This window comes from Rhinatrema bivittatum, chromosome 5 (genome assembly GCF_901001135.1).
Source record: "Rhinatrema bivittatum chromosome 5, aRhiBiv1.1, whole genome shotgun sequence".
Lineage (NCBI taxonomy): Eukaryota > Metazoa > Chordata > Amphibia > Gymnophiona > Rhinatrematidae > Rhinatrema > Rhinatrema bivittatum.
Window position 1 is genome coordinate 52,966,009 of NC_042619.1, and position 25,490 is coordinate 52,991,498.

Consider the following 25,490-nt stretch of genomic DNA (forward strand, 5'->3'; position numbering starts at 1 on the left):
CTGTCTGGACACCAAATTTCTGTCAAGTGGGATGATGATTTATTCGATACATTTTTTAAATAGCCTGGCAAAGAAGCACAGGTAACCTAGACATATGTTTCACTCCCAGGACTCGCAATCTTTTCACACTGCAATAGATCCCTCTGGTCAAGCCAATTAGTCTGTGCTCAAAAAACCGGGATCTGAAATATCAGGATCACCGATTTAAATCCCAAGACAGGGAGCAGCTTTACTACAGAAATAGAAATGAAGAGAGACAGGAGGGGTGCAAACCTGGGAAGCCAGGATTCAGATTCCACTGCCGCTCCTTGTTACCTTGGGCAAGTCACGTCACCTTCCATTGCCTCGGGTACAAACTCAGATTGTGAGCCTTCTGGGCCAGGGAAGTGCCTACAGTACCTGAAAGACAGGTTATAAATCAAATAATCAGGGTCCAGCATCCTGTTCTGCTGTAAGGGTGAAGAATAAAGGGCCTGCTAGAAGAGGTAATCACACGGGCAGCCCAGCGAACAAGATCTCAGAACCTAGGACTTTGCCTCTTCTTTTTCAATTCAGGCTTAGGGCCGGATTTTAGTAGCTACGCGCGGGTGTAGATTTGTGCGCGCAACCCGGCACGCACAAATCTGCGCCCGAATTTATAACAAGCGCGCGCAGCCGCATGCATGTTATAAAATCCGGGGTTGGTGCGCAGAAGGGGGTGTACACTTGTGCACCTTGCGCGCGCCGAGCCCTTGGGGAGCCCCGATGGCTTTCCCTGTTCCCTACGAGGAGCGGAGCGGCCTCGGAGGGAACTTTCCTTCCACCACCCACCCCCCCTCCCGACCTTTGTTAAATAAATTGCGCCTGCCTTTGGGCAGGCGTAGGTTGTGCGCGCCGGCCAAGTGCCGGCGCGCGATCCCCCGGCACGGCCGCTGTGCCTGAGGCCTCAGTCCCGCCCACTCTCCGCCCCTTTTTTTGAAGCCCTGGGACATATGCGCGACCCGGGGCTTGCGCGCGTCAGGCCTATGCAAAATAGGCTCGGCGCATGCAGGAGCGGGGATTCTCGGTTATGCACATAATATACGAGCGTAACCCTTTTAAAATCCGCCCCTTAGTGTATGTAAATGTAGTTTTTAGCTGCAAACATGCAGCAACAAGGAGATACAAAACACAAGGGACTTAATCTGTGGGAAAATTGCCACACAAGTGTGGTCTAAGACCCTCGCTTTTAGCATGGAAGAAAACAGTAGGAAATAATAGAACACAGGAGACTGCCAGCCCAAAGTGTTTAAAGCACGGAGGGGCATCGTACCCACCATTCCTGGAACGACAGTCTCGCAATTCAGAAGGTTCTCATCGCAGATCACGGAGAGTTGCCTCTGGTAGGGTGCAACAGCCAAGAGTTTAAACACTTACTTGGACCCCTTATAAACCAGCATCTCCCACCTCAGGAATACAATCATTTTATTTATTTAGACTTACTTGTAGCCCGCACCTTCCAAAGTTTGGGGGTGGGATACAGCCAAACATACATAATAACAGAATTACAAAATGTAGACAGACGTACAAAACACAAAGCGACAAAGATTTAGACACATACCCAATATATAATACTGGACTAACCGAGTCTGTAACAAAGTGCTGATTAGGAGAAGGTAATAATAGTGCCTAAAAAACAAATTGCAGTGTCTTTCTGAATTCCTTGGAGTCCTCAGTGGTACGTACATGTAAAGGCAGAATGGTGCAACCTTGGGTCTCAGCAAGGGGAGGGGGTTGGGGAGTGATGGGAAGCGTGTGGTGTTGTGAATGGAGTGTAGTATGTATGTGGATGAGTGAGGTGTAGGAGTTGGCAGTATGGGGAGGGCGGGTCTGGGAAGAAAATGGGCTGGAGTCATGCGGGTGGTTTTTGCTTTTGTTCGATGCTTTAACCCATTTGTAGTGCATTGGCTCAGTGAGGGATTCACTGCCTGTTCCTGTTTCAGCCCAATAAAAATTATTTTGAAAAAAAAAAAAGGCAGAGAATTCCATAAGGTGGGGCCTGTTTTCAGAGTCTGGCAAATAAATAAGTCTGAGGGTGGATTCTCCAGGTAATGCTGGCTACAGGAACACACAGAACAGCTGTGTGTGCACAATTTTAGTGTGGCATTTATCCAGGGGGAAGTGTGAAGGTGCAGTAGGTTATGAATGATTGAAGCTATTTATTTATTTATTTAAATAATTTATATACCGTTTTACCAATACAAAATTGATCAAAGTGGTTTACAATCATAAATAGATTAAAGTAAAATTAACTTATGGCAACTTAAGTACAGTTGGAAATGAAAAAAAAATGAAGCTAACCTATACTGGATGCGCCACTGGATAGGCAGCCCAAGACTACTGGGGTTGTGTGTTCGTAGGATCTTGTGCTGGTTAATAGGAGGGCTGTGGCATCTGTAAAGCTCTTGGTGGTACTTTATGGCAGACTGGTATATAAAGAATGACAACAGTCGAGGGATGAGAAGATGAAAGATTGAAGGACTGTTTGAAAAGTTGGGAGATTCAGGAATGTTTTTTTTCCTTATCGTACATGCCAGACCAGTCCAGACAAGTGGGTTATGTCCTCCTACCCGCAGATGGAGGCAGAGACCAAAGCTCCAAGCTGACCTTATTCTCCCTATAAAAGTGTGGTGCTGCTCTCAGCTCTTCAGTATTTGTATCTGCCTCAGCAGATGTGTGGGCTGGTGCTGCAGCTATGATACAAATAAATGGAATGACCCCTTCCACCAGGAACAAACTCCAGGGAGTCTGAGTTCCGGCACCAAGGAGTTAAGCACTGGAGGGGATTTTCCCAATGGCTTCTTCCCTTAGTGAATTCAGTCAGACGGATTACAGTAAGGTCTGCAGAAAATGGGTGCTCTGTGTTGAGCGCCCGCTTTCCTAATGCGCGCCCAGCCACCTCTCCTGGGCACGCGACACAGTATTTAAATGAGGGATCTCGCTAAAAAGGAGGCGCTAGGGACGATAGCGCGCGTCCCTAGCGCCTCCGTCACAGTGGGAGCCCAGGAGAGGTGGCTGTCAGCGGGTTTGGAAAACAGACACTCATTTTTATGAGCGTCCGTTTTCCTAACCCGTGCACAGCCACGGGTTAGGAAATTGGACGCTGGTAAAATTGTGTCCATTTTCCTAACCTGACCCCCAGCACACTTTTTTTTTAAATTATTATTATTATTTATTTATTTGTTTTAACCTTTTGGTACCTCTGACTTAATATCGCGGCTCGGGCACAATTTTTTTTTTTTCTGTGTCTGGGGCAAATACCTAATAGCACCATCAACATGAATTTGCATGTGATGAGCGCTATTAGTTTTGGGGGAGGGGGGGATTCGGGCGTGCTAAACCCCTTATGGTTTAAGGGGTAGTGGACGTGCATGCAAGACACACGTCCGACTGCAGGTTAAACAGTGCGCTCAGCTGAGCGCGCTTTACTGTTTCGGCCTGAGTGATAGGAGCTGCAGATCGGGCTCCTAGGGAACAGGCCAGATAAGTGGCACTTATTTTGCTGGGAGAGCAGGGCAGCAGGCCAGTGGGTTCTGATTTCCCTGATGAAGCTGCCTGCTAGGACAACAGCCCCGATGAAGGGCTCTGTTTCCCTGGCAGAGCAGGTGGAAGGACAGTGCTGATAAGCCTCAGTGGTACCTACTGAGAGTTCAGTCTTCACCTGGAACTCCAGTGGATCAGTTGGGCACACAATTCATGCAAGACTGGGTGGATTCGTTCCCCAGCTCAAAGCCCTGGACCCTGTGAGGGAGGGCAAGTACCATGGCGAACGGGGAAAGAGGGCCTGCTCGCTGTGTGGTCTCTGCAAACAAGTTTGCCTCTCTGCTTTGTTGCTCAGTGATCAATTAACCAGCTGGTGGTAAGCAATTTGACTCGCTGATTAACTGCTCAGTTTCAGGCAAGCTAGTCCAATATGAGACTTCAATGTAAGGCACTATTGGGCCAGACTACTGCTCCAGACAGCTGACGCTGGGTTCCAGCTTCAGGTAAGGAGGACTCAGTAATTGGCTGCACAAGTTCTGGAATAGCACAGCTGGGGGAAATTGCTTTGAGGTCGCAGACTGCTACAGGCAAGCTTGACCAATTAGGAAATTAAGATGCCCGGCACCATAATGGGAAAAGAAAAAAAAAGGGCACATGCTAGCACACCATGTGTGTAGATTATCTGACTGGGTGCTGCTTTATATGTGTGCAAGAATTTATTTAGACCTGAACTCTCAGCTACCATAGAAGCCCACTTCATAATAAGCAAAGCTTCAAACTGAAGGTTTCAATGTGATAAAGCTGTATTTATTTATTTTTTTATTTATTGCATTTCGAAATACATTCAAGCAAATCTTGAATAGGAAAACCACTGGCTTTCAAATGCACAGAAAAATAACCTACAGTATATAGGCCAAAAACCATCAAAAGGAAAAAAGTAACATTATTGATGCCAGCAAATATCCAAGTCCTCAAGTTGAGGATCCAAGCACTATTCCAAAGAAAATTACTATTATGAGGAAAAATTAGCTTAAGGAGGGGCATTAAATCTATTGAAAGGACACACATTCTCAACTAATAAGAGGTAAGATAGCATATGAAGATAAGTTTTCCATCACATTTCCAACTAATAAAAAAAAAAAAATCAATTAAACATTTGAAGGTACATTTTCCAGCACATTTAACCCTTTATCAGCTAAAAATTTTAATAGCCTACAGTACCTGAATGTAATCTGCTTTGAAGCGCTGAAAAAAAGCATGAAAAGCAGAATATAAAAAAATTTAAATAAAATAGCTGAGATCGGTGGAAAAAAATATGAGACTTCATTTATTTTATGAAGCATTTACATGGAAATTTCAAGGCAAGGCACCCAATTGCAAAACTTTAGGTCTCATTGAGAGAAATTGTTTTCTCTTTCTTTTTTTGTATTCTTAACCAAATCCGGAAAAACTCGAACTTTGAAATTAAAGAAAAGCTCCGACCGATGTCTAAAAAACATCTTAAGAGTCCAATCTCTATCTGACTCTAGATTTACTCTGGTTGGGCAATTTCACTTTCAGAAGTCTCTAGAACCGCTGATATATTTACATTTTCAGAGTCCACAGGAGTTAAGGACTGCACATTTTGCCCATCATCGGATTTTTTCTTAAAGGATGGTAGATAATAAATCTTTGCAGTGGGTGGAATAGCATGTTCAGGTACCTTTAGTATCTCTGTCATATATTTCCTCCACATATCTTTTGCCGGGGTGTAAGGAACTTCTGGAAACTGTATGAAGCGTAAGTTCCTGCCACAGATTTGATTTTCAAGATTCTCAATCTTTTTGCAAAATCATTTTTATTGCAAAGACAAGCATTTCCACAAGCACAACAAAATACACAAGAAAATCGATATCAACAAGAGAACAAGAGGCATGGTGCCTTCTGTTTTGGAGCATTTAATACATAGTGAAGAAGAGAGGCGACCCATACGAAAAGAGATTAGGACTTTTCAGCTTGGAGAAGAGACGACTGAGGGGGGATATGATAGAGGTGTTTAAAATCATGAGAGGTCTAGAACGGGTAGATGTGAATCGGTTATTTACTCTTTCGGATAGTAGAAAGACTAGGGGGCACTCCATGAAGTTAGCATGGGGCACATTTAAAACTAATCGGAGAAAGTTCTTTTTTACTCAACGCACAATTAAACTCTGGAATTTGTTGCCAGAGAATGTGGTTCGTGCAGTTAGTATAGCTGTGTTTAAAAAAGGATTGGATAAGTTCTTGGAGGAGAAGTCCATTACCTGCTATTAAGTTCACTTTGGGGTAGATTTTAAAAGAAGCGCGATCAGCCTACTTTTGCTTGCGCATCAGACTCAAGCAAAAGTACGCTGGATTTTAGTAGATACGCGCGGAGCCGCCGCGTATCCACTAAATCCTGGATCGGCGCGCGCAAGGCTATCGATTTTGTATAGCCTGCGCGCGCCGAGCCGCGCTGCCTCCCCCCGTTCCCTCCAAGGCCGCTCCGAAATCGGAGCGGCCTTGGAGGGAACTTTCCTTTGCCCTCCCCTCACCTTACCCTCCCTTCCCCTACCTAACCCACCCACCCGGCCCTGTCTACACCCCCCCCTTACCTTTGTCGGGGGATTTACGCCTCCCGGAGGGAGACGTAAATCCCCGCGCGCCAGCGGGCCTGCTGCGCGCCGGGCCGCGACCTGGGGGCGGGTACGGAGGGCGCGGCCCCGCCCCCGGGCCGTAGCCACGCCCCGTACCCGCCCCCAAAACGCTGCCGACACGCCCCCGCAACGCCGCGCGCTCCGGCCCCGCCCCCCGACACGCCCCCCCTCCGAGAACCCCGGGACGTACGCGAGTCCCGGGGCTCTGCGCGCGCCGGGAGGCCTATGTAAAATAGGCTTCCCGGCGCGCAGGGCCCTGCTCGCGTAAATCCGCCCGGTTTTGGGCGGATTACGCGAGCAGGGCTCTGAAAATCCGCCCCTTAGAGAATAGCCACTGCCATTAGCAATGGTTACATGGAATAGACTTAGTTTTTGGGTACTTGCCAGGTTCTTATGGCCTGGATTGGCCACTGTTGGAAACAGGATGCTGGGCTTGATGGACCCTTGGTCTGACCCAGTATGGCATTTTCTTATGTTCTTATGTTCTTATGTTAAGACAACCCTTAAGGCACTAGCAAACCCAGGAGAAAAAAAAAGAGAGAGTAGGCGGGGGGGGGGGGGGGGGGGAATATGCAGCATAGTTCACTCAGGGGGAGGAGTGGAGTACCAAGTAACATTGTATCCTGCTGTGTTCAAGTGAGTTTGTAAATCCAAGGAGAGAAGAGAATAATAACGAGCCCAGCAATCTGCATAGTGTTTATCCATCGGCTTAGGAGATTTGGGAAAATCCATTTGCTCCAGCAGAGCCATGTTCATCATGCGATGATGGTGCCAGGTCTCAAGTGAAGGTGTAATCAAAAGCTCGATCTACTCAGCAAGTATAGTATGGCAGTATAGTAGGAAAGCAATCCTGCCAAAGCGATCCTGGGCCCCGGTAAACTTCGCAGAGAGTGCCTGCGGTCCAGCCAGCAGAAGCACAGCAGACAACCGTAGAGGTGTCTGAATACATTTGGTGATGCAGGCCAGTAGTTGAGTCCAGAAAGTCTCCAGGGACGAGCAAAGAATCAACCGATGTAGCATGGTGCCTTCTGTTTTGGAGCATTTAATACATAGTGAAGAAGAGAGGCGACCCATACGAAAATGGCACTCATCGTCACAAATAGTATGATGGATAATCCGAAATTGCAGATCCCACAAACCGCAGTCCTTCAGACATTTATGGAGAGAGGTGAAACAGGAAGTAAGGAAGGGAACCGTGACATCCCTTGCACAAAACGGTGTCCAGTAGCTAGCCAGAAGATCAAGATGAGAAGTCGGCAGCACATTTGTAATCAATCTACTCCATCCTTTGATAGAGTTATATGAGTGCGCACATTCGAACAGAATTTTAGCAAAAGCAGTTTCTCGTGAAAAATCCTATGGTTGCCAGTGAAAAGCCTGCAGGTACTGGCAAGCTTGGAGGTAAGCAAAGAAAAACTTGCGTGGCAACTTGTAATTTTCAACCATAGTCTCATATTGTAGCACTTGAGGGGTGTCTTCTTCAAAATAGTGAAGGGCATACATAAGGCCACGACGAGCCCAAGTCTTGAATATGCCACTTGTGCTAATCCCAGGCTGACAATCACAGTTACCCACCAATGGGGGTAAACAATGAGATCAAGCCTGGCAGTCGGTATAGACGACGTAGCCATCGCCATGCCCTACGGCATTGATAGAAAAAAAACATTTGGGAATAGTGAGAGATTGCACCTTGGCCGCAGGGGCCTGGACTACATAGAGAGGGGACCAGGGCAAAGTCATACGAGTTAACATCCCATCTTTGCAGTAAGTATATTCATCAAGAATCCATTCCCCAATAAAACGCATCTGACAGGCGACATTGTAAGCACAGAAGTCAGGCAGGTCCAACCCTCCCTGAGCTTTCGGATGCACCAGTGTTTGATGTGAAATCCGGGCGCGCTTACCCGCCCATAAAAATTAGATCAGCCCCCTCTGCAATTTTTTAAGATCATGAACCTTGAGCCAAAGAGGGAGCATGTGTAACTTGTATAGCAATTTAGGGACAATCATCATTTTGATTAAAGCACAACACCCTGAAAAAGTGAGAAGAAGAGACTGCCAAGCCTGCAACTGTCACCCCAAAGTAGCCAGGGTTGCACATATATTGAATTCATAGAGCTTATCCAACTCTCTTGGGATCCATACCCCTAAGTATTTTAGTTTCCCAGGTGCCCACGTAAAAGGAAAGGAGCCAGGCCACGTCATAGGGAACTGTGAATGTAGGGCCAATGGTTCAGACTTGGAAAAATTGGTGCGAAGGCCCGCTATATCCCGGAACTGTGTGAAACGTGAGAGTATAACTGACACACTCTGTTGGGGCCGACCTACAAATAGCAAAATATCATCCGCAAACAGCAATTTTGACGGGATGTCCACTCAAACTAATTCCCCAAAATCCTTTTTCCTGCCGGAGCTTTTCAGCTAGTGGCTCAATTGCTAATACAAATAGAAAGTGGACAACCTTGCCGTACACCACATTGTAGGGGGAAGGGGACCGACAGGCCTCCGTTAATAAGAATTCTAGCACTAGGATTGTGGTATAGGGCTTGTAGCCACGTGACAAAATCCCCAGCTACCCCATATTGCTGAAGCACCCAAAACATATAGTCCCAGGATAGGGAATCAAAAGCCTTTTCGTCATCTAAACTCAGAATAAGGGCTTCCTCCTGGGGATAGTAATTTATGGTGGCAATGAGCCTTCTCACATCTTGCACCCGTTGGCGACGAGAAATGAAGCCAGTCTGATCTGAGTGCACCAAGGTAGGCAAGATAGTATTGAGCCGGGCTGCCAGGACCGCTGCAAGAATGTTGATGTCCACATTAATGAGAGAGATGGGCCTGAAAGATCCTACATCGTGTAAATCCTGCCCCTTTTTTGGCAATAAGATGATAGTGGAACAATTTTCGTCTGGTGGGAAGTGTTTACAATTCTTTAATTCAGAGTAATATGAGACTAGACTAGGCAATAATGGGAACTTTAGGGTTTTATAAAACTCGTTACTTAGCCCATCAGGACCAGCCGCCTTACCCTTTTTCATTTTCTGTATGATGGCAAAAATTTCAGAGACCACGATGGGGGCATTTAATACAGAAAGGTTGTCACCAAGAAAGTTTGGCCAGTTAAGATTTTGAAAAAAAACCTCTGACGGTGGTAGAGGGTGAGGTTTAGAAGCGAATAATTTCTTGTAATGTGTCACAAAACTGGCTTCAATATCTTGCTGACAAGTATGATAGGTGCCATCACTACCCTTAACCCCAGCAATAAAGGATTTTGTTCTGCGAGGTCTAACTAAATTCGCAAGGAGCTTACCCGGAACATTCCCATGTTTAAACAACTGATATTTAAAATATCTTAAGGATTTCGATGCCCTTTGATGCAAAGCAGTGCTTAAGGCTTGACGTACCCGGTCTGCCTCTTGCTTGTTTGCTGTAGTGGAGTCCCGAACAAAATTAACCTGCGAGCGCTTTAACTCTGCGGTGAGACGCATAATTTGTGCGTTCTACTTATTGTGTGTGGCAACATAAGCTATAATTTTCCCCCTCATTACTGCTTTTCCAGCGAGCCAAAGCGTGTGTGGGGCAATGTCAGGCGTATTATTAAATTTCATATATTCTTCCCAGCCCTCTTTAATGTACTCCTGAAACCGCGCATCTGAGTCTAAATCCGGGGGCATTCTCCAAGAAAAAGCCGGAGGATGGGGACTTGCCCAAATTTAAAGTGACAGATACGGGAGCATGATCAGAAATTGAAATGGGCCCTTTGGTGGCGTCTGAGACACGAGGAAAAAAATGTTCTGGCACTAGGATGTAGTCCAACCAAGAGTGGGAGCTATGAGGGGTGAGAAAAAAAAGTGAAATCCTGGTCCCCTGGGTGTAAAAGTCTCCAAACATCTATTAAATTTAACTCATGACAGAGAAAATTGAGGCCTAAATGCAGGTCATTACTACTCGCAGCCCTCGGGGGCTTACAGTCAATTTGCTTGTCCATGACCGAATTGAAGTCGCCTCCCAAGATGAGGGCGCAGTCAGGCAATTTCGCTAAAATACCCACCAGGTGGGCAAAATAATCATGGGAATAGACGTTTGGAGCATATGCTTTGCAGAACGCTGTCCTTTGTTGGCAGAGTGTCCCCACCACAACAACATAACAACCTTCCACGTCCTGTAACACTTCGTCCAGCTGAAATGGTACCTGTTTATGCAAAAGTTTCGCTACACCTCTCTGTCGCGAAGAGTAAGATGAGGAGTAGCAGCTCCCAACCCACTCCCGCTTCAATTTATTATGTTCCATCTCCGTCAAGTGAGTCTCCTGCAAAGTGACCCCCTGTGATTTTGAGCGCTGAAACAAGGATAACAATTTTTTCCGTTTCAATTGGAGAGTGGATGCCATCCACATTCAAGGATGTTATCTTAACCGATACCATGACAGCTGATTAAGAGAAACAAAAATGTATCACAGAAAAGGCATGGACAGTGACTGGACCAAACGCTGCCCAGCCTGGGCGCTCCGTCCCCAACGTCAGAAACATTGCAAAAACTTTACAAACAGATTTGGAAAACATGAAGGGCTCCTGGGCATGTCCTTGAACCCTGCCCCCCCCCCCCCCCAGCCTGCTTCTCACATACACACACAAACATCCATACCCACACATACCCCACACACTAAACTCATCCAACCCCAGAACTCCTTGCTCCGCAAGAGGCACGAAATACCCATCTTCCCCATAGGTTCATGGGCTTCCCTCTGCCCCCTTCCTCCCCCCCCCCCTTCCCCCCATAGCCTTCACCACCGCCATCTCCCCTCCATATACCATAAGGCACAGCAACTAGCGGCAAACTAGACAGAACCTGTGAAACGTAATAAACAACTGAACCGTCCCTCAGTCAACAATGAACTGTGGTGAAGAAAGTCTGTGAAGAGATGGGGGTTTACCCCTGGATATGTGCCCAAAGCCATTCAGGTAGTAACGATATTCTTATAAGGCATAAAAACCTGAACATGCGCTGGTGTGGTTTGCACTGTACTTTCATCAAATAAGGCAGTGACAGTTTCAAAAATACACTTTCTGTTTATAGTGTGTTTCATAAATTCAGGATGCAGGCCGCTGTCTGTCACAGGCGCTATCCAGAGTGTGGTGCTGCACTATAGTGAAACACATTTTAATACATCTGTAGGTTTATTGGTCATTTTTTGTTTTGTTTGAATATAGGAACAGAGTAAAGGATGGCAGAAAAAAGATCAGATTGGCCCATCCAATCTGCCCAATTGTAATTCTTCCACTTTAAGCAGATTGAGCATATAAATTCCCACACTGCAACATCAGCTCCCCATCCGCCGTGTGAAGCCATTGTCTAAAACATTCAGTCTTCCTATGGTCCTTGAAGTTTGGGTTTTAACCATGGTCACTTCATGCAAGTTACCCCAATGTCTTCTTGGGAGCCTGATGTAGTCTTGCCATTGCTGTTTGGGTTGTAAATTGCTGCGCTTTGCAGGTTACGCCAACGCCTTCTTGAAAGCGGAGGTGTTAGTCATAACCACCGCTCCATGCAGGTTCTCCCAGTACCTTCCTTGGAGGCCCGTTGCAATCACACCATTGCTATCAGTGTTATAAGTGAGATTCCATGCACGTTTCCGCTTGGTTATCCCCATGGCCTATGGTGCCATTAGATCGGGGTGGACAGACTTTTTTTTTTTTTTTTCCTGGAATCATATTTGTGAATCTTGCTTGCTGCAGGGATTCCTGCAGAGAAAAGAGGAGCAGGAGAAGAATGGTGACATCCCTACCCCCTTGCAGAAGCTATCAGTAAAGGCACAGAGGCACACACTCAAGACTTAAGCCTTTGCTGATGACATCAGCATGGTGGCCTCTGAGCTACAGTGTCGGCATGCTGGTAAGACTGCACATTTTCTAGAAAGTGGATCAGGTAAAAGGGCCACACGAGCTGAAAATGGCCTGAGACCCATAGTGTGCTTGCTCCTCATTGGGTTATGCTTTTTCTGTCCCTTCACTTTCTACAAGTAAGGATCCTCTCTGTTTATCCTGTAATGTTTTGAAGTCCAGTACCATTTTAGCTTCCACCATTCATTCCAGGTATCCACCACCCTTTTAGGTGAAAAAATATTTATTTCTTCCTGAATCTATCCCCTTGGAGCCTCATATCGTGGCCCCTAACTCAACAGCTTCCTTTCCACTGAATAAGGTTTGCTTCAGTGGATTTAGATGTCTCTGTCATTTCCCTTCTATTTCTCCTCTCCTATAGGGTCTACATGTTTAGATCATTAAGTCTCATCTCATATGGGTTTAGGTTGGTTATCTTCCTCTGGTCTGCCTCTAGCCTATCTATATCCTTTCAGAGGTATGACCTCCAGAACTGAAAACAATATTCTACATGAGGTCTTACCAGTGGTCTGTACTGAGGCGTTATCACCACACTACCACATGCTTTTAAAACAAATGTGGTTATATTCACAGTTTTCTGTTAAGAACATAAGAAATTGTCATGCTGGGTCAGACCAAGGGTCCATCAAGCCCAGTATCCTGTTTCCAACAGAGGCCAGACCAGGCCACAAGAACCTGGCAAGTACCCAAACACTAAGAAGATCCCATGCTACTGATGCAATTTATAGCAGTAGGTATTCCCTAAGTAAACTTGATTAATAGCAGTTAATGGACTTCTCCTCCAAGAACTTATCCAAACCTTTTTTGAACCCAGCTACACTAACTATATCCTCTGGCAACAAATTCCAGAGCCCAATTGTGCACTGAGTGAAAAAGAATTTTCTCAGATTACTCTTAAATGTTCTCTAATAATAAATGTCACTGGAAGGCATCTCTCTGTGTTAGAGCACTAACTGTTCAGTAATAGTAGTTTGGAGGTTTTGGTGCAGGGGCATTGAGGTCATTCTGCCAAACACATGGTGCAGATGTTTCTGTACCAGGCAGTTATATCTTGGCATTTCTAAAGTTTTTACCTGCAATTATGAAGCGGATTTCTCCTCTACATTCATACACCAGTAGGAAGTAGTGAACTGGTGAAGTAAAACTGAGCTGTTTTGGTGTTTTCTGGATTTTCAAGAGAGCTTTAATTATATGAAACGGTAGTTAAATGTTGGGTGACTGCGCAAAAGCAGCCCCTGATGACATTTGTCTAAGTGCAGATACTTCATTAATGGATGTTTTTTCTGTGTGTTTTGACAGGTGCCAACAATGAACACAGTAGACAAAGAAAAATATTTCACCAGCAAAAAGGATAGTTTTGATCCTGTGGTTTTGGAAGATAAAGAAATTAGCAGAAATGAGGAAGCCGAGGGAAGCAGAGAGAAGAACACAGACCATGGGAAGGAGAGCAGTGAAGACCCACTGGAATTCTCCGAGGACTTTAACCAGCTGGAACTGCTAGAGACCCACAGACACTTTATTCCCACTGGCACACAGAGTTTCTGGCCAGGGGAGTCTGATAAGGAAGAAGAGGAGGAGGAGGAGGATGAAGAATGGTTCCAGTTGCAAGAAAAAAAGATGGAAAACGACCCGGGAAAGTTGCTGCTCTGGGCATCTGAAAAAAAATCAGGTAAGAGCTGAGAGCTGCAATTCTTTTTGCTACATATAATGATTCCAGTTTATATTGGCAAAGAAGCTGTTTCTGGAACTGCCACTGATGATAGCTCTTTGAGTCCCAACTGTGAAATAAGCAAACTTCATCTCTTGGCCATCAGGCGGGTTACGGGGCAATTCATTGGTACTTAGCTTCCCCCTCCTTCCCCCCATTTATCCAAATGGGGAAAACACTTCAATATGTTTGGCCTTAAATGTCAAACTATCACCAAATGTGGGAAGCCTAAAAGTAGAGGAGTGAGCACAAAGAGGAACAAGATCTAATCTGCCAGATACCAAAGTGCAATATATCAAAATCTTGCTACTGCAATAAGGGCAAACCTTTTGAATAAACCCTGCTCAGTGCTAGGCTTTTCCCGTTGATAGCAGGGCTGAATTAGCCATGCTGTCATGGAAACTGTCATTCAGGACCCAGGAGGTGGAGCTTTACTAAGCAGAGGCTAGAACTTTGCTCTCTGCGGCTGCACCTGTGTTCCCGCACAGGAAACTAACAGACTCTCCTCAGTCTGTTCTTTCCACGCGTGTGATCGCACACGGAGCTTTTTTTCTCCTCAACGGATTTTTCGATGATCTTTTTAAATGTCCAAAAAACAATCTGGGTTTAAACCTGTCGATGTGGGAAAGTAATGTCTGTCACCGATGGCCACGACCGATGCTACCAGTGCCTCGGGCTGAATCGCAGTCAGAAAGACTGTGAATTTTGCGCCAGAATGTCGCCGAGGGCCCAAAGACAAAGCTTCGCCCAAGCTTACCCCTAAAAATATCACGTTCAGAAAAAAATTAAAAACTTGGCTATTCGCCCAAGCTTACCCCTAAAAAAGCCTCAGGGTCACCCACACAGTCTCTTACCTCACGGATGCGTCCATTTCCGCAACTCAAAGGAACTGTTGTCCGACTAATTGCACTATCTTATAATTTGCTTAATTTCATATACACTATGTAAATTTGCTTAATTTCATATATACTAGGTAAATTTGTACATAATTCTTATCCTGTAAGCACCCTCTCCTCCTTTTGCCCTTCTCTCCAGTTAGAATTTGTTTAACTTAACTTCTAGAATTTGTTAGAATTTGTTTAACCTATTTTCTCTAACAGCCTAGTTCCACATTCCCTGTTATAATGAAACTTTTTGTTTGCTCTGTTAACTGGTTCCCCCTAGTTTACTGTAAACCGGTACAATAAGACCTGGTCTTGAGCATCGGTATATTAAAAGAATTTAAATAAATAAATAAAATAAAAGACAGCGGGCCTATAAAATGAAAGCTCCAAGCCCTTCCGGCGCCTTCCGAGGCGCACTTTTCACCGGGGCCATCCAAAAGTCCAGCCCCAATGCTGAAGAGAGCCGTGTCATGGGATCCTAGATTTGGCCTCGATAGCAAAAATTGTGCCATCCCCGAAGCACCGTGTGTCGGAATCGAGAAATGTGACGTACACGGCGCCGAGAGTGGCGCAGGAGGCGCCGAAGACCACACCACCAGTGTCGGAATGAATCACGTATGGCGCAGAAGCCAAGACATATGGTGCCGGGACACAGTGAGACACAAGCGACGCACACAGCGCCCAGGGGGCCGCGCATAGCACCGAAGGATATGGCGCCGACAACGACACATGCGGCGCAGGAACAGATGCCAATGGCGCTAAAGTCAACGCATACGATGCACAAGTCGACGCATACGGCACAACGGCCGATGCATACGCCATCCCCTAAGGTACAACACCCATCAAAACAAAGGCATGAATCTCCAAGTGTCTCTCATTCAACATCTAAGAATTCGACACCAAACCGCTCCCACAGTTCATGGTTTTCAAAATCCAGACCTACGGGACACAAATTAAAGCATAGAAGACTTTCACCAACGGGAAGAGGAACCCGTAGAGAAAAACATGGGACAACATCTATAGGCCAACACCATGGCCATTCCCGCCACCATCAAAGGCATAAGACGGCGATCCAGAAAGAAAGTAGTTGGGATCTAAGCCCCTCGGCTTTTATTTCATCTCATTCACGAGGTTCAAAACCTTCATACGAGTCGAGCATGGAGATAGTACACATTCCTTCCTCCAATGCCTCGATGTCTTCTCATAATTCCAACAGGCATAAGGGAGACGATAGGTCACATAAGGTGCCAGGAAAGAAACAACACGAGCACTCTGTCCCATATAAGCCACCAAAGTCGTTCCCTTCGGAACCTGACACAGGGGATACATCAATACCACCTAAGCAAACAGGTTTTCCTCAATGCCACCACAAACAAAAGCGTTTTTCCAGCTATCTCAATCATTGGCAGGATTTTTTGAAATCCTTCAAAATGCCTACATAAACATCTGTAAGTTCACCGGAAGTAATACAAACTTCCAGAGAACCATCAGTGGAGCCTCCGTCATCTCCCATAGCAACTCACCCAACTTCACCAGTTCAAAACCCAGAAACTCCAATTGAATCAGTTTCCCTGCAAACTTCACCGTCCTCTTCTACTGGGTACCCAATTGACCCACCAGAGCAACCTCAGGAACCATATTCCCTTCTGGAGGACCTAATTTACCCAAAAGTTTTGGAAAAAATGGGTACAATATTGCATCTGGATGTTCAAAAGGATACTGATTCCTGAGCAGAAACTATAGGTCTCCTAAAGATTTTTGATACTCCAGGAGAGCTCACATCTCTTCCACCACAAGAAGTCTTACACAACATTCTACAAAAATCCTGGGAAACACCGTTTTCTCTTTTGGCTGTATCAAGGAAAATGGATATAACGTTCCGAATGCGGAAAACATCGCACTACACTGTACCCCAATTGCCACTTGCATCAATTGTGGTCGAATCCTTAATGCAAAGGTCCAAGAAGACAAAAACACATACCTCTTATCCACCGGGGACGGACAATCGATGTTTAGACGAATTTGGAAGGAAAGTTTACCAGAATGCAATGTTAAATGCCCAAATACTGCACCATCAATTCTATATGGTATAATATATGTATGAGTGCATCCAAGTAACCAAAGGTATGCTTACATCTACTGGAGAACAGATACCACCACCTCTCCATGATATGGAAGAGTGTTCTAGGCACCTTTTATGGGCTGTATATGAAGGATTTGAGACATCTTCCAGGGCGTCTGCTACAGCCATTGCAACCTGCAGAATGGCATGGCTTCGATCGAGTGCCATTAGGGAGGATTTACATGAAAAACTTGCCAACCTCCTGTACACAGGAGACAATTTGTTCAGAGAACGCTTCCAAGAGACAGTAAGTAAATTAAAGGAGGAAGCTATTGCGGTTCAGTCCTTAACAGCGCAATCACAATTTTCGTCCACCTGCCATTATTTCGGCTCTACTCATAGGCAATAGTATACCCACAGACCCTATAGGTCTTACCAGTCATACCGAACGCCTTCCTACCAATCATATCAGCGTCCACAAACGCAACAGCAGACTCCACATCAGCGAAGGGGTAAACCACGAAACCAGAGACAACTGGCCCAACAACCTGCAGCCCCTGTAAAATCAACACAATCTTTTTAGTACCTCAGCCACCACCACAGCAACAAGCACCACCGGGCAGAATCCATGCGGGCCTAGCAGCCTGGGAAGTATAACTTCAGATCAATGGGTTCTAGAGATTGTATGGCATGGTTACCAACTCCAATTTACAACAAAACCCACATTACCCCACCTTGCAATCGAATGCCTCAGAGGTCCCAAACACAACTTGGGGAGGAGATTGCCTTACTTCACAAACAACAAGCAATACAACTAGTTTCCCCAAAAGCCCTAAACTCAGGGTTTTATTCCCCATATTTCCTTATTCCCAAGAAATCTGGAGGCCTCCACCCCATACTGGATCTTCGGGAGTTGAACAAATTCATGATCAAAGAAAAATTCAAAATAGTATCATTGAAATCCATTCTACCTCTGATTCAACCCAACGACTGGATGTGCTCAATAGATCTGAAGGATGCTTACACACGCATTCCAATCCACCCATCCTCTTGGTGATACCTATGCTTTCAATACAAGCATCAACACTACCAATACAAAGTTCTCCCCTTTGGACTATCGGCTGTGCCCAGAGTTTTCACCAAATGCATGGTGGTGGTGGTGGTGGTGGCTCATCTCAGACAACAAGGTATGACCATCTTTCCATATCTGGACGATTGGTTGATACTAGCCTCGACTCCGGACATCTTGATAGACCACCTCCGACGGGTGATAGAGTATTTACAAGAATTGGGGCTGGTGATCAATTTCCAGAAATCGCTTCTACAGCCAACACAAAGTCTGCAATTCATCAGAGCTTGTCTAGACACGACACGGAATCGAGCATACCTGCCAAAAGACAGGGCAATACAAATGTGTCAACTCCTTCATTCGCTGAACCTAACACTAAGACCTTCGGCGAGACAAGTCTTAATTGTACTAGGGCACATGGTAGCAGCCATTTTCATGGTTCCAAACACCAGACTACATATGCGACTTCTGCAGTGGGGCTTAAAATGTCAATGGAAGCAACACTCACAACCATTGACACAACATCTATCATTAACAGCCAAGATGAGGAAGGACATAACGTGGTGGCTCCTGGGCTCCACCCTTTCCAAGGGAGCATTGTTCAGCCCCCCCTCCTCACAATGCAGTATTGACCACCGATGCGTCCCGCAAGGGTTGGGGAGCACATCTCGAAATTAACGAAACGCAGGATTTATGGGCAATGTCCGAGCAGACCTTGCAAATAAATTTATTGGAACTCAGAGTGATTCAAAATGCACTCCAAGTATTTCAAGACCACCTGAAAGGCCGCAGAGTCATGATCTACACGGACAATCAGGTGGTGATGTTTTACATCAACAAACAAGGAGGGTCCAGTTCATGGTCCCTATGCAAGGAGACCCTGATAATCTTCGAACACGCTCACAGACATTGCATACATTTGCAAGCAACTTACCTACCGGGAGTAGCAAATACGAGAGCAGACAGGCTAAGTCGCATCTTTCATCCGCACAAATGTGCACTCAATCCAGATGTAGCCCATCAAAATCTTCATACAATGGGGAACACACTCGATAGATCTCTTTGCAACGGAAATAAACACTCAAGTTTCCAGCTTCTGCTCAATAAGACCCAGCCCACTCAGAAACGCTCAGGATGCCTTCCTCATTCCGTGGACAAAAGGCCTCCTGTATGCCTTTCCTCCCATACCACTCATTACCAGGACAATTCAAAAGTGCATAGCAGATAGGGCTCAACTGATACTCGTAGCCCCAGTCTGGCCCTGGTACAGTTTCCTTCTACGACTGTCCATCAAAGACCCAATTCGAATAACGAATCGACCAGATCTACTGTTCCAAGAACAAAGGACGCTCCTGCATCCACTTCACTCATCTCTCCATTTGACAGCATGGAGATTGAACAGCTCCTCCTAACAGAACAAGGAGTTTCCACTTCAACACAATTCATTTTGTTAGAATCCAGGAAACTCTCAACTAGAAAAAATTATAGCTATAAATGGAAACACTGCTCTACCTAGTGCATTTCCAATGGCATAGCACCATTGGACTGCTCACCTGAGTTACTCATGGATTACCTTCATACACTATACACAGCTGGTCTAGAACATCATCCATTAGGGTTCATCTTAGTGCCATCAGGGCATATCATAGGCCAGTTAACAATATTCCTATCTCCAATCACCCCTTGCTCTCTCGTTTCATTAAAGGGCTAACTCACCTTCGTCCCCCGATCTCTAAACCTCCAGTTCCATGGAACCTCAACGTAGTTTTAGAACAGCTCATGCTTTCTCCGTTTGAACCTATGGACTCGGCACACATGAAATACCTTACATGGAAAGTAGTCTTCCTGGTAGCAGTTACATCTGCACGCCGAGTCAGTGAATTACGCACTACGCACTATATTTACAGTTTTATCACCAAAAGGTAGTTCTCAGGACTCACCCATCCTTCCTCCCAAAGGTGGTTTCTCAATTCCTTCTCAATCAAGCCATAGAGCTACCCATCTTTTTCCCTAAACCTCATTCTAATGATAGGGAAAAACTAATGCATACACTGGACTGCAAAAGAGCGTTAGCATACTACAAAGAGAAAACACATTCTGCTTCCCGTGCTTCTCAATTATTCGTATCTTTCGACCCAAAATCCCCTGGCCTACCAGTGGCTAAACGCACCATCTCCAGCTGGATAGCACAGTGCATCAAATTCTGCTACAAGAAACAGAAACTACATCTACATTCTGTTCCAAAAGCTCACCAAGTCAGGGCAGTAGCTGCATCATTGGCATATCTCAAGAATGTGCAACCTGTAGACATTTGTAAGGCAGCCATATGGTCATCGCTACATACCTTCACGTCCCACTACTGCCTGGATCAACAAGCAGCAACTGATCCGAAGATAGGGCAAGCAATCCTGCAATCTCTATCCCTCTCTCCACGGTGACTGTCACACTAAGTAGATCACACAAACATATACACATCACGGACAGCGTGATCGGGAGCTTGGGACTCCCATGACAGCATGGCTAATTCAGCCCTGCTATCAATGGGAAAAAGCAAGTTAGCTTACTGTAAACGGTGTTTCCGTAGATAGGATGAATTGGCCATGCTGACCCTCCTTCCTCCCTGGCAGTCGACCGCCTATTCGACTACATTAAAGCTTAATCACAGACTGAGGAGAATCTGTTACTTTCCTGCGCGGGAATACACGCGCAGCCGCAGAGAGCAAAGTTCTAGCCTCTGCTTATAAAGCTCCGCCTCCTGGGCCCTGAATAACAGTTCCCATGACAGCATGGCTAATTCATCCTGCTATCTATGCAAACATCGTTTACGGTAAGCAAACTTGCTTTTATAATCATCAATCACTCTATTGAGTTTACAGATGCTTTGTGACAAAGCTATCAGGTGTTTGATATTAGATTCATAAAACACACTTATCTTAGTCAGTCCACTATGTCATTGAGCCTCTTGTTATCCAATGCTGCAATGTTTCGGAGGATGTGCTCCTTCTTCAGGGAAATGTAATCATTGAGATTGAATCTTGGCATCCTTATATGTGGACAAATGTGAAGTTATCTGTAACATATCAAACAATATTTAAGTGCGCCCTTTTCAACTCATTATTTTTTTCTTTTGGATGGCAATTAAGAGAGGAAAGACTCTTACTTAGTCAGATGTAGTGCTGTGAGCTAACTACTGGATCATACCGTCTTCACTGCTGCAGATACAAACCGCTACGAGTGAAAACTAGACTTGTTATTTTCTTTAAATAACATTTACAAAAGAAAATCCACTTAATTAAACATAGTGCTGAAAGCTAACTACTAATTCAAAGCGCCGTAGCCATTGCTGACAAAGGATATGCTTGGTAGCCACCATTTTTATAGGGAATTCCACCGGATTATAAAAAATGATTGACATCCGGAAATGATGTATCTGTTCAATTTAAATGAGAGTATACCAGTCTATTTTGTCGTTAAGACTGTACGGTTCTACAGTTTGTAAACGATGATTCTCTTTGAAGTTAAGGGTGGCTGCACGATCGCCTCCACGCCACGATAAAAATACATGTTCCAAAATGATCCATTTGAATTCTTCTAATTTGTGACTTTCCAAGATGCAATGCTGTGCAATAGGAGCTTTCAGGTCTTTGTTGTTAATCCGACTCCTATGACATAATAATTAGAAAAAATGCACAAGGCATACAGACCACTTTGTACAGGAAATCCACAGATAGAAACAATTTTTTGCATTTTGAAAGTCATCACCCTCATCATTTCAAAGAAGGTTTACCTGTTGGTCAATTCTTTCGCATACGGAGGATATGCTTGGACAAAAATGAGTTCCAAGATCAGGCAATATTATTAAGAGAGAGATTTCAAGAAGGAGGTTATCCAAATCAAATTATTAATCAAGCATTAAAGAGAGCCATGTTCTCGGATCGAGAACAGCTTTTACAAAATAGAGAAAAAACACCAGCACAAAATTTAATATGTGTTTTGCAATACACGGAATTGACACAATAGGTTAGAAAAATTATTCTCAAGAATTGGCATGTTTTAAGTCCACATACTATTTTTCAATAGTATGTTTGCCTATACGAGGGCTACTAACATTAAACAGCATGTTGTCAGGGAAGCACCCTTGGAGAGATCTTCAAATATTTCGGTAGGACAAACAAAGGGAGTAATTTATCAAAATGCTATATGGCGTTTTCGCATGCATTAAGGCATTTTCACATGCAAAAAACGCCTATAACGCATGCGAAAGCACCATAACGTTTGGTGCGATGCAAATGAGAAAAAGGGGAGTATATTGGGGTGGGAAATTTGGCCAACTGGGCTGGGCTCACAGTTTTGCGAAGCCATATCGCACGGCTTTAACTCTAATTTTAACTACATCTTTTTCATTTGCGCAAAGCCATGCCATAGGGCTTTATCGTGGTTGCGATGTTTTTCGCACATACCGTTTTGAGTGGTTTTAAGCTCCTGGAGAGCCAGCCGAGCTATCAGGGCCCTCCTGGGGGGAGGGGGGAGAGAGAGAAAGTGAGTGCCTAGCCATAATGCTCTCACGCTAGATAGGTATTTATATCTCTATGGGAGGCCCACCTGGTCACTCGAGGTGATGTTTAGGTATTAGTGTAGGGGTTAAGGGCCACTTTGACATTCAGAGTGAGATGTACGAACAGAACAGTGATTCAGAGTGAGGAAACTCACCCAAAGATGAGATTTGTGCAATGTTCTCTCAACCTAGCTTGATGGAATCTCTACCTGGGTAACATCAAGCTAGGTTGAGAGAACATTGCCCAAATCTCATCTTGGAGTGAGTTTCCTCACTCCGAAGGCCAGCTAATCTTCACAAGAGACCACTGTTCTGTTCGTAGATGTCACGTAGCATGTCAAAGTGGCCCCTAACCCCCTACACACTTACCTAATCCCCACCTCGAGTTACTAGATGGGCCTACCCTAGGGATACAAATACCTGCCTATGGGCCATGATATTATGGCCAGGCTTGCTATCGCATGCGGTACTTACCGCATTTTGATAAATCCAGGCCTAAGAGCCTAAATTTGGCTTCCAGAACCTCCCTCCCACATTTTCCTATGTTGTTGGTGCCCACATGTACTATGACAGCCGGCTCCTCCCCAGCACTGTCTAAAGTCCTATCTAGGTGACACTATATATATTTGCTATTGTGTTGATCTAGAATTATGAATGCTGACCCAGTATGTGAATGTTGACCAAGAATAAGAATGCTGACCAAGAATAAGAATGCTGATATTGTAAACTGTTGTGATCGTCTTCTTTTGGAAAGACTGTATATAAAATGCCCAAATAAAATAAGCAAACTTGCTTTTCTCTACATAGTATCTGTTGTGCAAGACACCATGTACTCAAAAGGCACAGGGACTTGTTTCCTGTGTAATTGCATGAAAACCTGTCTTTGTGGACGGTGGTAACCTGGTTTTGCAGATGAATTGTTGCAGAGGGTTTTGTGTAAGGAACAGCCCTGTACTATCCAGTTTACACAAGTGAAAATGGTATAGGATATAAACATAAATTAATTGGAAGGTGGTTACAGTGATATCCTATGATCGTGTGAAGAGAGGTATAAGAGAGGTTTTCAACATGGTACCTGGTGCCATGTGGTGCACACAGGCACAAGTCTTCAATAGGCAGGAACCGAAGCAACATGCTTTAATGCACAGTTTAGAGCTTGCTACTACATATAGAAAATGTCTTGGGATCAGAGATTGTACTTTTAAAACAAAACAAGCATACAGGCTCATTGTGATTAATCAAACGGTGCTAAAACTGCCCTATCATTGCTCTTGACTCATGATGTACAGTAAAACATTTTTTGATACATGGTTATGGGATGCTGTTTGACATAGTACAAGGCTTATATTTCTCACCTGTCTTTTAACATAGTACATTGTGCTCTAACAGTATTTGACTCTGGATTTACTATAATCAGAATTTTAGTATATAGTGATAAATCAAGTGTCTTGCAGTAAATTTTAACTAAAGTTTCTCAGTACTATAGCCAGATTTAGACTGGAAAAAAATGTCTTAAGTTGTCTTTTTTTTTTTTTTTTACAGCTTACTACAATGCAAAGACTTTTGACTGAAAATTCAGCTCTGGTGAAGGTTAAAGATGAAGACCTGTATACCCCCCTCCATCGAGCAGCTTACAGTGGACACGTGGAGGCTGCCCGGGTGCTGATCGCCCATGGTGCAGATGTTACTGCTGTGACAGTTGATGGCTGGACACCTCTGCACAGCGCCTGCAAGTGGAACAACACAAAAGTGGCTTCCTTCTTACTTCAGCACGGCGCAGACATCAATGCCCAGACAAAAGGGTTGCTGACCCCACTGCACCTTGCTGCAGGGAACAGAGAAAGCAGAGATACCCTGGAGCTGCTGCTCATGAATCGTTACGTTAAGCCAGATCTGAAAAATAACCTGGAGGAAACGGCCTACGACATCGCCCGGCGGACGGATATGCATTACTACCTCTTTGAAATTGCAGAAAGCTGCACCAATTCAGCAGATCCTTAAACCCCAATGTAATGAACAGTTGCTTGCTTGGTTGCAGTGTGTGGACTGTTAACTGCAGGACCTTATTCTGTGCTATCATAAGGGAAGCCCAGAGAGGTGATCTGCTGACTTGAGGTGCTTAGCGTTCACTCCCGGATGGTTTCTCAGCTTACAGTTTTGCCTCCATTCTAAGCTGGGAGTTGGAGGCTGTTTGTATTTCAAGACTGGATTTGCACCAGTGCTTCTTGTACCTCCTTGAAAGGTTGCATGATTTTTCTAGTGCAATACCTTCGCTCTATGAAAATTTTGTATTTTTTATTTATTTGGGTTTTTTTGGGGGGGGGGGGGGGGGGTGCTTTGTGGCTACATGCTGTGTTTTGGGATTTTCTCCTTCAAACGGTTTCAAGTTCTATTTAACGTGTATAAACTGCATGCAAAGTCAAACTGGGTCGTATAGTTATTCTATTACAGAAACATGCTCTGTGTTACAGGAATGGGGGGGGAAGGGTGCCTTAGGTCAGATATTAAGACAAAGCAGCTCATGTTTTTTACCCAGGGAAGCACCCACTGTGGTTTTTTGAGAAGCTGTATACTGTATCTTTATAAGTCTATAAGCATTTGGTTAGCTGCTTGCTCCAGCAGGCTTTTAAAAAGAGACCAGAATAAAATGGAGTCAAAACAGACATTTGAGATGAAAAGACAGAAAGGCTTGGGTGTGGCTCATCAAGGAAATAGCTCTGGTATTAAAGGAATGTTGAGTATCACTGTGTTTTGTTTTGTTTTGGAGGTGGAGAGGGATTACTGTACTTTCTTTTTTTAAGCTTGCTCTCTTCACCCCTGAACACAGAGGCGACTACTTCAAATATACCCTCAGTGCCACTCATTGGCCATCAGGGGCTGCTACTGTAATGGTAGCCATCTTCCCTGCCTTGCTGGGCCTAAGCAAAACCACTTCTGCACTCATTCGGGTTCCAAACCCAGCTCCTCTGAACCACCGCTTCAGCTCAAATATCACCGTTTTATTGGAATTCAATTAAGACTATTTCTTTATATCTCTTGCTTCCTTTTATTTCAAAGTAAAATTTGGTGATGCAACAGTTTGCATTGACCATTTGCACAAGATGTGCTAGAAAGCCAGAACAGAGCTTTCTGTATGCAGTAATTGTCAAGTAACCAA

At 44.8% G+C, this 25,490-nt stretch overlaps 1 protein-coding gene across 1 annotated transcript in view; it reads left to right on the forward strand.

The window, feature by feature from the left end:
• The window catches only part of ANKRD49 (ankyrin repeat domain 49), a 30,832-nt gene extending 5,755 nt beyond the window's left edge, over positions 1–25,077 (forward strand). The window contains exons 2-3 of the mRNA XM_029602356.1: positions 13,355–13,716; positions 23,869–25,077. Of these exons, the coding sequence (XP_029458216.1) occupies positions 13,355–13,716; positions 23,869–24,334 (828 nt within the window). The 3' untranslated portion in view covers positions 24,335–25,077. The remainder of the gene's footprint in view (positions 1–13,354; positions 13,717–23,868) is intronic.
• Positions 25,078–25,490: the final 413 nt, after the last annotated feature.